General features: G+C 38.5%; 1 protein-coding gene across 1 annotated transcript in view; it reads left to right on the forward strand.

Annotated features, from left to right (window-relative positions):
* Positions 1–15346, forward strand: part of PIEZO2 (piezo type mechanosensitive ion channel component 2) — a 497782-nt gene that overhangs the window by 288025 nt on the left and 194411 nt on the right. The window contains exon 5 of the mRNA XM_082257361.1: positions 11565–11727. Coding sequence (XP_082113487.1) covers positions 11565–11727 — 163 coding nt within the window. The remainder of the gene's footprint in view (positions 1–11564; positions 11728–15346) is intronic.

Consider the following 15346-nt stretch of genomic DNA (forward strand, 5'->3'; position numbering starts at 1 on the left):
AAAAAATCGCAGATCGCCGCCATTACGCGTTAAAAAAAAAAACAACAAAAATGACAAAAATATTTCCCTTTGTTAGTAAACGCAATAACTTTTGCGCAAACCAATCAAAATACGCTTTTTGCGATTTTTTTTACCAAACATAGGTAGCATAAAACAAATTGGCCGAAAATTTTAAAAAATTTAGATTTTTACATTTTTTTTTGGGGGAATTTCATATAAAAAAAAGGGAAAAATATTGCTATTTTTGCAAAATGGACGCTCTTTTTTTGTTTATAGCGCGTGATCAAAAAATCGCACAGGTGATCAAATACCGCCAAAAGAAAGCTCTGTTTGTGGGAAAAAAAGGACGCCAAATTCGTTTAGGTACAGCGTCGCACGACCGCGCAATTCTCCGTTAAAGTCACGCAGTGCCGAATCGCAAAATACCCCCTGGTCGGAATGGGGGTAAAATCTTCCGGGGCTTAAGTGGTTAAAAAAGTATTCCCAGGGTGGAACTCCGCTTTAACCAAACATGACTGGTGAAGCCATCGTTGTTGCATACATTTTGGTAGAGTAAATGCTCAAACAATCTGCCTTGGTTTTATGCTCTGGACAATTGTCCAACATCTGGGGAAATTGTAGCAAGGGAATGTGTGCACATCTAGCTGACTCATTTTATATATTTTGGTCCTGCAAATATTTGAGCAGCAAAGTCTGCAACAAAAACATTGGGTTGTCAAAAAGGAGTTTGCAGAGTAACAAAAAGCATTGGTGTTTAGTATGAGAAGTACACAACGTTCTTATTACTCAACCAGGCTACAAGAAAGCATCTATGTCTGGTGTGAGGAGAGTCAAAGGAAGCACTCATGGAAAAGCTGTATTACAGTTCTAAACGTAGCCAGTAACGGCTAACGAATTCAGCTTCTCAGCGTCTTGTAGTCTGAGATTAATGCTTGATATACTCACCTCTTGCTGACACTTAGCAGGATGCCGTTGTTTAAATATACTTTAAATCAGTTTAAAATAGCAGCTTTTTGCTTGTTGGTGTTAAATATTGAGGAGGAACTCCAGTCAAAACACAAACTTTGGCAGTATATGCACTATGTTGTGTATACTTTTTTTGTATCCGTTTGTTCAGTTTTTAAAAGCGATCATTGGCAGAAAAGAGTAATGCTCCAAGCCACTTTTTTGACCTACAATAATCACAACAGCCTTTGAAGACTCCAGCATTCATTGTGATATGATAGAATACTATATATATTATTTATTCAAAATGTGGATAAAACTGGACACTTGATGCTCAACCTTCAGAAAAGTGACCCATACAGAAATACTAAAGCAAATATGCAGACTTTATTTTCTCTGACTGAGAAGTTTTCTTTCAAGACAAAGTTAAATTAGTATTAAACCCAAAACCAAAAAGTAATTCATCTTAAAAGTAACACTCTTCCTTTCGTAGGGTCTCCGCTGTAATAATGGAGATACCTTTGGACAGCACTGTTGTCAACCTGAGTGTCAACCTGATAGTGTTAAATGCACAAGCAGATTTAGATGGACTTGACTAAAGCTGGTAGAATTTGGTTTGACATTTTTCATGATAAGAACGTTCACTCATTTTTGTAATCTTTAATGGGGTCAAATCAATATTCATTTTTGACCACAGTGACAAGAAAATTCAAAGGAGCAGAATATTATTTTTTTTTCCCATGTAGGAATTTCTAACAGGGAATGTGGTTTTTATTCGGTAAAGACCATTCACTCCAAAATTGCATGTTAAAAGCAAACAAAAGCTTAAAAACTTTCGAACAACATACAATTGTTTTGAGAGTTTATGTACAAATTTTCCTAAGAATTTTTGTACGAATTTTGTTCAAAATTCTGCAGGTGTATATCCAGCTTAACTAATTAGAGTCAAACTCCTGATAACACATTGTTCCCAGGTATCCTTTTGAGATAAAAGTTTTACATAAATTAATAAAAGCTGACCAATGTAAGCACCCCTGTAAATTGTTTGTCTCAACCCTCTAACTGCCACTTTTGATGGATGGTTTGGTTTGCTAAAAGTTTAAAAATAACAGATCACCAGGTGGAAATAAAGGAAAAAGCCTAAAAAAAAAATCCAAAAAGGAAAACTAATCTAGCATACCATATCTAACAATTGGCGAGTTGCAATATAATACATTTTAGTTTTGGGGTTTAATATCCCTTTAAAATAGAACTATAGTTAAAATGTAAAAACTATATATTTTTTTTACCACTGAAAGTCCATTCAAACGGCATTTTGTGTTTCCCCACAAACACCAACGTGAACTCATTGGTCCTTCCAGCCAAGTGCAAATTCTTACATTTTTAGTAATGGGGTAACAATGCTATCCTATTGCTTCTAAAATCTAGGCAGCATTGTCACCCCAATGTCGGCTATGCTTATGCAACTTGTCTGTCCGTGTTGTAACTGCTGATAGAGAAGATTGTATATTTACAAAAAGTGCTCATGCCTAGCCCTGCCCAGAGTGTTTGTCTTCTCCAATGCTGCTAGTGTTCCTAGCTGCCACCAACACATTGACATGCTGGGACTGAATTGACTCATCCACCTTCAGCTCTGTTCTGCAGCAGAATAAGTGCTGAGAATGTCATGAAAGCATATTTCCACAGATTATGACAGCCAAGCTTCAATGATTTTTGGATGATTTCCTTTGCAAATAAGATGACTATTCAGCATGGATTTCTCTGGTACGGGACTATAGATATATTTTAAGCGTAACCAGAAATATGCAACAATAAATTTCAATAGTCAATAGTGGGCAACTAGAAACTCAGCCAAGAGTATTCCTATCCATTGTGCCACTCAAAGTAGCACTAAAATATTTCCCCTGAACATGTGTGCTAAGCTGTTTGATTAGCACCCAAAATAGTAGAAAGAAAATATGACAGCTTGGAAAAAGTTGAAGTGAGCTGGTCATATTATGAACATCCTTTTAAGCCTCCTTGGGGTACCACCTAAGAAGGAATTTGTCTCTTGATATAAAAAATTCTAATTCTTCTCAGTTCCATACTACAGCTATAGTCAGGTCCATAAATATTAGGACATCGACACAATTCTAATCTTTTTGGCTCTATACACCACCACAATGGATTTGAAATGAAACAAAGATGTACTTTAACTGCAGACTTTCAGCTTTAATTTGAGGGTATTTACATACAAATCAGGTGAACGGTGTAGGAATTACAACAGTTTGTATATGTACCTTCCACTTTTTAAGAGACCAAAAGTAATGGGACAGATTAACAACAAACTTTCACTTTTTAATACTTGGTTGCAAATCCTTTGCAGTCAATTACAGCCTGAAGTCTGGAACGCATAGACATCTCCATACGCTGGGTTTCATCCCTGGTGATGCTCTGCCAGGCCTCTACTGCAACTGTCTTCAGTTCCTGCTTGTTCTTGGGGCATTTTCCCTTCAGTTTTGTCTTCAGCAAGTGAAATGCATGCTCAATCGGATTCAGGTCAGGTGATTGACTTAGCCATTGCATAACATTCCACTTCTTTCCCTTAAAAAACTCTTTGGTTGATTTCGCAGTATGCTTCGGGTCATTGTCCATCTGCACTGTGAAGCGCCGTCCAAGCATTTGGCTGAATATGAGAATATAATATTGCCCGAAAAAAACTTCAGAATTAATCCTGCTGCTTTTGTCAGCAGTCACATCATCAATAAATATAAGAGAACCAGTTCCATTTTACAGTCATACATGCCCACGCCATGACAGGCCATGTATGCTTTGGATCATGAGCAGTTCCTTTCCTTCTCCATACTCTTCTCTTCCCATCACTCTGGTACAAGTTGATCTTGGTCTCATCTGTCCATAGGATGTTGTTCTAGAACTGTGAAGGATTTTTTAGATGTTGTTTGGCAAACTCTAATCTGGCTTTCCTGTTTTTGAGGCTCACCAATGGTTTACATCTTGTGGTGAACCCTCTGTATTCATTCTGGTTAAGTCTTCTCTTGATTGTTGACTTTGACACACATACCCCTACCTCCTGGAGAGTGTTCTCGATCTGGCCAGCGGTTGTGAAGGGTGTTTTCTTCACCAGGGAAAGAATTCTTCGGTCATCCACCACAATTGTTTTACAAGTGTTTAGAAGCTGCTGTGGTTAGGTGAGGTTCAACCTCCCTCTCCTGAACGCAGAAGTATAGGAACCACAAGAGGTAAGTTTTAAACACCGGCTGCAAAACGTGGCAAAATCACAGTAAATCCCGGTGCAATTTTGCCGTGTTTTGCATTTTTCCGCACCCAGCGGTCAACCTAGTCTGTGTGTACATGAGCCTTTAGCGTGGGCAGTTATTATCCTTTGGCAGGCTTTTCAGAGATACAGGACACTGTGCAGACCCACATCTAGCCTGTATTCAGTAGTTTGTTTAGCCATCATACCCTCCCTCCCAATCAGAGCCTGCCTCTGGCACACACCTCCTCCCAATCACTGCATGCCTGCTCAAGCACAGCTTACATATTGCCTCAGGCTGAATAGACTATGGAATACAGGCATACTTTGGGGTTGATTTATTAAAACTAGAGAGTGCAAAATCTGGTGCAGCTCTGCATCAGCTTCCAGGTTATTTTATCAAAGCTTTAGGCCCTGTTCACACCTTTTTCAGCTCATAAAACGCTCATCTCTGAAGTCTCAAAACACCCAACAAGCAAAATCCCATTCATTTTAATGGCCCCTGTTCACATATGAGCATTTTGTTGCCTGGAGCAAAATGCCTGAAGCTCAAAAAAGTACATAAGCTTCTTTTATTGGCAGATTACAAGCATTCTTGTTAGATGCCAATGCCTGCCTCCAAACACCTGCAAAAAATGCCGGAAAAATGAATTAAAAACGCCTGAAAAAAGCCTGAAAAACGCCCCAAAAAATGCATGAAAAAGATACGCTCAGGTTTAATGAAGCCTCAAGTGTTTGTTACCCCAACACTTCATAGTTCTGATATGTGCCTGCTGTATCATATACTTGTATGAGAAAGTATCCTGTTCTCTTTGTATTGCTTTCTTTATGTGAAATCCCTTGTGATCCTGCCAGTCCCTCTACTTTCCTATTAAAAAAACTGAGCACACTAAGCAGAAGAGCACATCATGGTCAGTTCTCTAGCTATGTTGGGAACTCAGTGTACTGTCCTTCAAGGATCAGACTTGTCCTGACATGCCCCCCCCCCCCCCCCCGCACAGCCATTCACTACGAAAGCTCAGCCATTCACTACGAAAGCTCAGTGTGCTGCTGCTTCCCCCCCCCCCCCAGCTCTTATGCAGCTGAGAACAGAGGGTATGTGATCATGAAAAAAGGTATTTATAATGTTTTTTTTTTTAATATCTATACAAACATGTTTTACCTTTCATTTCTATTTTAACTGAATGGGTTGTTTTAAAAGGTGATCACTTACAATCACTTTAATTGAACAAGCTGAAGTTAAAAGCGGATTGGCTACCATGCATAGTTGCACCATATTTTGCACTCTCCAGTTTTAGCAAATCAACCCCTGTGTGTCTGCAAAGTGTCCTGTAACCCTGACCCCCCCCCCCCCCTCCCCCCACCTACTATCAGGAGATGCGGAGATGTATGGCCATGCGACAGAACTTTTTAATCTTGTAGAAAAAGGTAGGAAAGATCAATTCTAAAACTAAGCAAAAACAGTTCTAGTGCCTGCATAGTTATAGCTACATTGCAAAGTGTCTATGACATTGTATGTTCACAAAATATCCACTACTGTATACACATCATAAAAATTGGTCCATGGAATCATTTTCAGCATGTAAAATAAATTTACTTTGAAGAAATCCTTCACATAAGGGATTGTTAGTAGAATATCAGCAGATTTCATACAGATAAAGGCATTTTGCCACAATATGTCCAGCACATTCCATCAAAAGAGACTAAATAGTTCAATCCAAAAATATTTGAAATGCCTCCCAGCATTGTGGCTGCAAATATGCAACATCCATTCTGAAATGTAAATAAAACTGATATAAATTATAGAGATTGTATAGTGCATCAGTATATCACAGTTTTCTCAATGACTCCTTTCGCCAACTAAGGCCCCTTTCACACTTGTGCGACCTGAAAGTAGCATGACTTTGATACGAATTTGACACAACTTCCACGCGATTTGAAACAATGCCTGTGTAATCTTGAGGTCTATGGACCTCAAGTCGTATCAAAGTCGGACCAAAATAGTGTGGGGACTACTCTGAAGTGGCTGCGACTTGAAGTCGCACAGATATGAACAACACTCATTGGAAATCATTGGGTACGACTTGTCATGCAACTTTGCAGTTCCAAGTCGCAGGACAAGTCGCACAAGTGTGAAAAGGTCCCTAACCATAGTCTATATCACAGTAATGTAACATGTTTCTACCTAGACAATTTCATTGCATTTTGCAGTACATGTGCCTCTCATTGGCTGTCATTATAGGGCAGTGTTTCTCAAACTTACAGACTCTTGCATGGCTAAATTAATCACATTTTGGAAGAAGCATTTGGGTCACCTTATATGGGATTCTACTTTACAGAATACGTAATTCATTTGAAATGGTTTAAAATTCTTGATAAGGAAAAAAGACTGATTGCTCACGCAGATACTGCTGGCCAGTTAAGCTGGCCATAAGCGGTTTGAACCTCAAATCAAATCGAACCATTAACGGGAAGGATGAATGTACCAAGTTGATCTATCAATCATTTTGGGTACATTCAGCCTGCCAGATTCTTTTGTGATTATCACTGTCTTCTCCCAGCGGTTGTGGCTTCCCCTATCTGCCCTCAACCCCCCACCAGAAGAAGACAATGGCCCGCCACAAGGGATTCCCGCATCAACACTGTTTGTGTTGATGGGGGAATCAAGTGAGTTTCTTTCCTGCAACCTGTGATTGCAAGAAAGAAATTTGCTCCTTGTATGGCTGGCCTAACTCTCCTAAATCAACAATTAGATTCCCTTCATAGATTCACACAGGAAAGCTGTATTTTTAGCGCATTCAAGGTTCTTATTTTAACTGGATCCTCAATGAAGGGGAAGATTTTTCTGACCCCCAAAACAAGTTGGATTTTTTTTTTTTTAGTATAAACTAATTCATTTGGACCATTTAAATATTTGGGCTGGCACTCCTACCATTGGTGCATGTTTTTTTCCTAATGTACGTAGAAGGGATGATTTTCTAATCTTTGACTGAAATTAAAGATGAGACTTATAAAAATACCTACAAGGAGTACAGCAGCTGAAGGTTTTAAGTTTACTTGCATAGTAGCAGTGCACCAGCCCACTCAGCTATTGTCCAATTAATGTAGTGGATCTGTGATGGCAGCTCTCAAAGTGAAGGAAGAGAAAGGCAGAAGAAATAAGTTATATCTGCACAGTTGCGTGTACAGTTATTCTGGACTTTAGGTTCACACTTGTGCGGGTTAGGAGTGCTCGCAAAATTGTGCATGTTTCCGACCCACAGACAAAATGCCCTGCTCTTTAGCAGACAAGCAGGGGGTGCCATTAGGGATTAGTGGCTCCACCACGCATTGGAAAATGTGGCAAGTTTTTGCACACGCCAAATCTCACAGTAATGCAACAGCTTGTGGCTCAGTTTTTAAGAAAAAAAAGGTGGGGACTTTTTTACCCGGCAATTATTGTGGGTACAATAGCCCATTCAAATGAATGGGGACGTAACGCGTACGGAGGGAGTAGGAGCCATTGACGTCACCCTACATCCATGTCGGAGTAAGTGTTTGCTGTTCAGCCTTACATTGTGCACTGGGTACAGTGCCGCAATCGGTAATTTTATATATATGTGACTTAATAAAGCAATCTTTTAAGTACAATACACACTATGTCCAGCATTATGTTTGTTTCATGGTGATCGATTGGACCGGGTTTGAGTGAGGATCCTAGGTCTCAAGAGAGTGCTGCATCTGTGAATGTTATCCACATACTCTCCAAGAGTTTCTGCTTGCTTGGCCCATCTAGTAAAACAGGGGCTACTCTGGAGGTGAGAAAATAGTGTGGTTGGTGGAGGATTCACCCAGTGGAGCACATTGCATGGTGTCTGTTTGCATGGTCACCTCTTTCACTCTGGGACTCTCTTTTGCATACATATATTGCTAATTTTATATTGTCCCTAGCGCTGCACTGTGACATTATATTTACTTGCTTTAAACTTTTTTTTTTTTTTTTTACTTTTTTAGTTGTTTCCTGGCTAGGCCAAAATTATGTCATACATCCCAGGAATCTTCATGGCCATTTTTTTTCATTCATCTAGAAGAGGGGAGGGGGGGCATTCTCAGCTAAGCGCACCTCCTGGTTGCATAATCTAAAGACAGATGTATTTTAAGAAGTAAATGCTACATGAATCATCTACCCTTACTCAACATGGCTTCGGCTAGAAATGCTAGGGGGTGTTTTTCAAAGTGATTTCTCAATAAAATAAAGCATGGAGACATAAATGGATGGGGGAGTTTACTTTAGATATTAAAAATGATTTACATTTTCAGTTTGGGCTGCTCAGATACAGTTAAGTTCTGCTTCAATGCGGTTGTATACCGATTCTAAACACTTTTCTCTAAATTAATAATAGCAGGCTATGTTAATTATTGTCATTTTTTATTTTCCTCTTACCAGCTTCCTTTCCGAGTAGTCATTGTTTTTCTTTTAAATTACGTCACCCGCACATCCACCGTTAGCCCTCTTTTTCCTGCAAGCTTATGCTGCCGGAAAAATGCTGGGTCTATGCCGGGGCTGCGTCATTTCCTACTGTCGTTGTCAGCTCCGATGGAGTAAGGCAGCAACAGGATCGGCTCCTATTGGATGCATAAAGTTTCCTTAGTAACCGGGAACGAAAACGAGGCTTGGATACGGCAAATAATGCGCATGCGCGAGATTATGGCCAGGGAAACATACTGAGGGTGGAAATAAGGTACTACACGCGAAAGACCTCAGTTGTGATGGCGGCGGCTAGGAACAAGCAGGAGCATTTCACAATCTCTTTATTTGCAAAAGTAAAAACAATTTTGATGCATACTATTAGCGGCTTTTTAGTTGAAAACGGGTAGTTTGATTGATGTACAGTAATGCTTAAATGTGGTATCAATGTCAGAGTTTACTACCGCTTTAAGTAAAGCAAAACAGTAAAAGGAGATGATGTATACTTATTCCACCTCTGGAATCTGATACTTCCAGGTGCATTGAGTGCTTGCTCCTCCACTGTTCCCCTTGGTAGTTATGTAGGATCCAGCATAAGGAATCACAGTGGGGCAGCAAATAATTGACACCAAGATGTGTCAGATACCTGCTGTGACCACAGATCTGCACAGTGTGACGTTTTAAAGAGGTTGTAAACTCAAATTTTTTGGTTTTTTTTCTTTTTCACCCTGAAAGAGAAAAGCATAATGGGCTAGTATGCATTGCATACTAGCTCATTATGCAATACTTACCTTAGAACGAGCCCCCGCCGTGCCGACCGCTCACCTCTATGACGGGCGACATGTTCAGTCGCCTGTCTTCCGGGATCGCGGCATCCGGCCATCTGATTGGCCGGAGCCGCGGTGACGTCACTCACGCGCGCGGGAGCCGACGGTCACGGCACGGGACTCTGAAGGATCGGCACCAGCGGCCGTTCCTTCAGAGCGCATGTGCCAGTGACGTCACTGGCTGCATGTAAGGTAAATATCTCCTAAACGGTACATGTTTAGGAGATATTAACAGTACCTATAGGTAAGCCTTATCATAGGCTTACCTATAGGTAAAAGTGTCTGAGGAGGGTTTACTTCCTCTTTAAGACACAGGCCACAAGTTCAGCTAAAATATCAACCTCGTTTACAAGCTGGCTTTACTTTACTTTGAACCCCCATAATGATATGGTTGCTTTAACAGATGAAAAACACAATCAGCCCCTTTAAGAAAAATTTTTGCTGCCTAAACTTTAATTTGGATTCATTCTGACCAATATCTAGGCCTACATACATTGTTTTTATTTGATTTTGCCACAAACTTCAAATAAATCCTGTAAAATAGAGGCATTTCAAATTGCTGAAACCTGTTTAAACAGTGTATCAAAGAAAAAGAAGCTGGATGTTTTGACAGCAGGGGATGTGTAATTTCCTTAGTTATTTTCCCTTTGCAGAGTGAGGATGTTCATTATCACTCAAGCACCTACACATATCCTGGTCTACATTCCCATATGCCGTGCCAAATGGATTAGCAGAGCAAACCACAGATTTTGTTTGTCCAATTTTTTTTTCAGGAGACGACAGTTTTTATCTCTTGCTATTACTTATATAGTTCAGGCTAAAAAAAGTATTATATGCATTCTTACATATAATTACATTGTGGCCTAATTATTCCAGCAATTTAGCGAGCGATAGGCTCAATTCATGAAACTTTAGAGAAGCTTAGAATTTTTATTTTTAGCCATGTGTGTATTTTTTGTATCATAGAGGACTGAAAATAACTGCCACTTTTTGCAAATAGGGATCCTTTTCCTGGTGTTTTTGTTTTGTGAATTGTGCCTTCAGTAAATAAAAAAAAAAATAACACTTTGACGCACAATGTGGGCAAGGTGTGAATCATTTTTCTTGCGCTATTTTCTATATTATGCACATTAATGCATTTTACATCAAGCTTACAAATGCTTACAAGTATATATTACAAAGGTACATAAGTTCCAAAATGTGGTCCCTGATAAGCCTATGACGATAAAGAGGTTATTATAATACATTGATACATTTTATCTATGGATTTGATTGCAAAGGAACTTGTGATAATTCCTATTTGATATAGAATATATTGAATAAGATTTAAGATTTCCTTAGGTATATAAACTACAAAAGATATATATATATATATATATATATAAAAAATATATATATAATATATGTGTGTGTGTATACAGTATATATCTATCTATCTATCTACAGTATATATACCTACTTTTATGTATAATTATTACTGTGACATTACTTTCCCAATTTTACTTCCAGGATTGTTGGATTCTTTCTAACAATGCATACTGCTCTTGTTGTTCAAGGTTTTTAAATCAGCAATAGATAATGGGGTCTTTCTAACAATGCTATTTTTTATAAGATGCACATTAATGCATTTTACATCAAGCATACAAATGCTTACAAGTGTATATTACAAAGGTACAAAATGTCCAAAATGTGGTCCCTGATAAACCTATTGCTATAAAGAGGTAACAATAATATATTGATACATTTAGTTTGTTGATTTGATTGCCTATTTTAAATATCAATAAGATTCCCTTATGTATATAAACTACAAAAGATCTATCTATCTATCTATCTATCTATCTATCTATCTATCTATCTATCTATCTATCTATCTATCTATCTATCTATCTATCTATCTATCTATCTATCTATCTATCTATCTATCTATCTATCTATCTATCTTTCCCTACTTTATGTAAAATTAATTACTTTGACATTACTTTCCTAATTTTTCCTCCAGGATTTTTGAATTCTTTCTAACAATGCGCATTGCTCTTGTTATTAAAGGTTTTTAAATTAGCAATAGATAATGAGGGCTTTTATTTTTTTCTAGCCTCAAGGAAACAGACACTGGCAATGGAATCCGAGTGTTTGTACCAGATATTGGGATGTTTATTGCCAGTTTGGCCACCTGGCTGTTTTGCAAAAAACTTGTCCAAAAAACAGTGACTGAAGAAGATGCGCAGTACAACTCTCAGTTTGTAAATGAAGAATTGGTAAGTATTGACTTACAAACAGTTCTCTTTAAAGGTATAGTATTTGCCTAATTTTAGCTGATGTTTAACCTGCTTATTTTTTTACATCCTCTGGTTTCTTCCCCCCCCCCCCCCCCCCGGTTATCAACATGCTATTAGAATTTTTAAATCAAACCTATCTGTTCCCATTACATAACCTATTTTGGACTCAGTGGCATCATCACATAGTCTCTTTGCTTGTCCATGCAATGCAAACAGATCATGGCTAGTGGGAAGGGTTGGTAGGGCGATGCATCTAGCTTTCTAGGGAAAATTAATCTACAGACTATGGACAGAAATGGATGAGGGAAGAATTCTTTCATATAGGTTCTTTTAATAGTTTCTAGTGACCGAACTGTTAAGACCTTAGTTCTATTCCTCCTTTATGTACGAAGGGAACGATGGCTCCAAACAATGTAAACCCAGTTTTTATTGAGTATATACTATATTACTGATGCTATAAAATATGGGTTGATCTATTAGGCAAATTTTATTTTGTGATTATCTCTAAATGTTTTGTGTAAGGAAATGTTTTTTTTTTTTTTTTTGTTACAGTTTACTTCACCACAGTGAAATCCAAATTTTCTGCTCTATGCTTTACATTTTAAAGAAATCCATCACATAGCAAAACACCTGTGTCACAATTCTTTCATGGAAGCGCCCATAGTTCATTTACCTGGCTCCATACCAGTACAGCAATGAGGATAAACCTGTGAAGTCCCTGTTCAGAACCATTGTGTAACTTGGGATTTCCACTATGTCTGCTTCCATCAGAGGTTTCTGAGACATGTACTTTGTTACATTATCAGCATAGAAGGGTTAATTATTTGATCATTATATTTGAGTATATACCTTTTTGGTTTCATGTTTTTCAAGAGAAATCTAAAAAAAAATAAAATGTGTTTTAAAATTCAGTTTAAATAATTTTGTATAACTAAATCTCACATAAACATTAAAGTACTACACTACACCAAACTATATTATTTTTTTTTACAAAATTGCTTCATTCATATTCATCCACTACCTAATAATCCATCATCTATTTTTCATAAAAATAGTTTCTTACTGTTTTTCTGCCTCCTTGTAACATTCTCTATGAGCTGCCAAACTTCTTCTTTTCTCCCTTACTTCTGTTTTTTTGGAATGAGAAGTGCTCGTTTATTGCAATCATGTGCACTGCTCTGTAAATGGAGGGACCATGGAGAATGAATGGAGGCACCCTTTAACGGGAAGTTGGGTCATATAAAAAAAAAAAAAAAAGAGTGTAGGAGGAAATCAGAGTACCTATAGGACACCCAATGCAAGCACAGGGAAAACATGCAAACCCCATGCAGGTAATGTCCTGGTTAGGATTCAAACAGAGAACCCCACTTGTCCTGGTAACCATTTTCATTGAAACAGGAATTCAAGGGAGATTTAGCTTAAACCTTTCAAAGGGCACACCTGTCCCAGTGGCAACATTATAAGGCCTCTTCCACACGGGTGGACTCCCCCAGAAACCCGCCTGCTTAGCAGAGAATCTATCTGCTGATCTGCGCTGAGCAGGCAGATGGCTGTCCTGCTCTCCTCTATGGGTGGTCGGATGTAAACGGACCTAGATGATCCTTATCCGTCTGTTTTTAGTGGATCAGATTGGATGCCCGCAGGTGTAAACAGACACATATGGAGAATAATGGAGGATTTGATCGGGCCTGTCTGAAAAACTGACAGGTGGACCTGATCGGTCCATCAGGGGAAAGGGGCCAAAAATTCCCCATACTGTGAGAGATTTCCTCTAAATAAAATTTGGCTATACAAACTCTTGAACCTTGGCCCAGATCATTGGCAGTGATGAGCCATTGTCCTTTTTGGCAAAAAAGGCTGTTTTGTGGAGCAAACTTGAATGCTGAGGTTTGAACATTGTTGTGTTAAATTTTCATTCAGACAGGGGTTCAAGAGGTTAAAAACTATAAGTGTAATGTATTGGGCCAATGATTGACAGCATGCAGGAGAGCGGAATACAGCAATCTGGCAACTATCACCTGCAAGCTCTGTACCTGTAAACTTTATAATCTGTAGCCCATGTGTTGAATTTAATCCATAGCACAGACTAGTTCATTCATTCCAATAATTGAGGAGGAAGAGGAAGCCATGAAACATAAAGCGCATGTTTTCAACCGCTGTACTTTCCTGATGTACTAAAGCCTGTGCGGGGATATGAACCAATATTTGAGATTAGGAAAAAGTAACCATACATTTCCAAATAAATTTGAAACTACCTACATTATATGCATTCTCGATGGAGTTTATAGAGTTCAATGAAATGTCTCAGTTGCAGGGGCTTTTTTATTTTAGCCATATTAGCATGCAAAATTGGTGGCAAACATGAATTTAAAACAGCTTTTAAAACTAAACTAAGGAGGCCATTCATAAAAAATAGAGAGAAAACATGGAGCTAAAAAGAACATTTGTTACTCTATGTTTGTTTTGTTGTGTATGTTTGTATGTTGAGGTAAATCATTTTAGTAGTTAAATGTATACCCATATGATTTACACTTTCAATATGGGAATTTGAAGCTGAAATACATCTAAATATAAATACTAATAGATGCAGGTATGCAGTCTTTAAAAAAAAAATCATGGCATATTGATTTTTAAATTCAGCTAGTGTCAGTGCCTGGATTTGATTCAATCTAAGAAGTTGTGGTCCATGGGAGTCCGAGGGGTTTGGTCACAAGGGACGGGTTTCAGCCCCTGGGGCAGCTTGCGGTGTCCACCGAAAGAGAAAAGAAGGAGATGGGAGAGCCATTATATTATAGTTAGCTGACTTAATTATGGTGATTCACTAAGCAGGTCTGACCACAGGACAAAAAGAAAAATAACATACATCTGTAGAGGCTGCAGTCACCCTCTGGGGTAGAGACATGCAACCTTCCGTATGTGCAGGTGTAGAAAATTCTGGGGTTGATTTACTAAAGGTACTAAATGGGTTTTTGTAGACATTTCCTGTTCAACAAGTTCAACACCTGTCTGAAAACTCCATAAAGAGTGCAGAATTGGGACCCATGGGGCATGCAGCTATTCTGCATGGAGACAGAGGGGTTGATTTACTAAAGGCAAATAGAGCTTAGTAAATGAGCAGAAACTCTGCTGACTTCCATCATCCAATCATGCGCAAGCAAAAATGTTGTTTTTTTTTTTATTTCCCTTTCACATGATTTACTTGATTTGACATGATTCATTTTCCTTGCACATGATTTACTAAGCTCTGGAGCAACTGCACTTGCAGAGGGCAACTGCACTTTGCAAAGTGCACAGTCTATTTGCCTTTAGTAAATAAACCCATCTGTCTCCATGCAAAAAAGTTAAGGTCATTCTCCATGCCACAGGGGGTCCCAATCCTGGATTTTGTATGGAGTTTTAAGGTAGGTGTTGAACTTGTTGAGTAGGAAATGTCTACAAAAACCCATCCCTGGATTGATCGGCAGAGTCGCCCGCTAACATCCTTAAATATATGTTAACAGGCTCCTCTGCTAATCGGACTTCCAATGGGTTTTTTCTCAGACCTTTCCTACTCCACATGATTTTTTTTTAAAAGGGTAACCTTATTGTACACAAAATA

This window comes from Pelophylax lessonae (genome assembly GCF_965119305.1).
Source record: "Pelophylax lessonae genome assembly, chromosome: 5".
In the NCBI taxonomy this organism is placed as follows: Eukaryota; Metazoa; Chordata; class Amphibia; order Anura; family Ranidae; genus Pelophylax; species Pelophylax lessonae.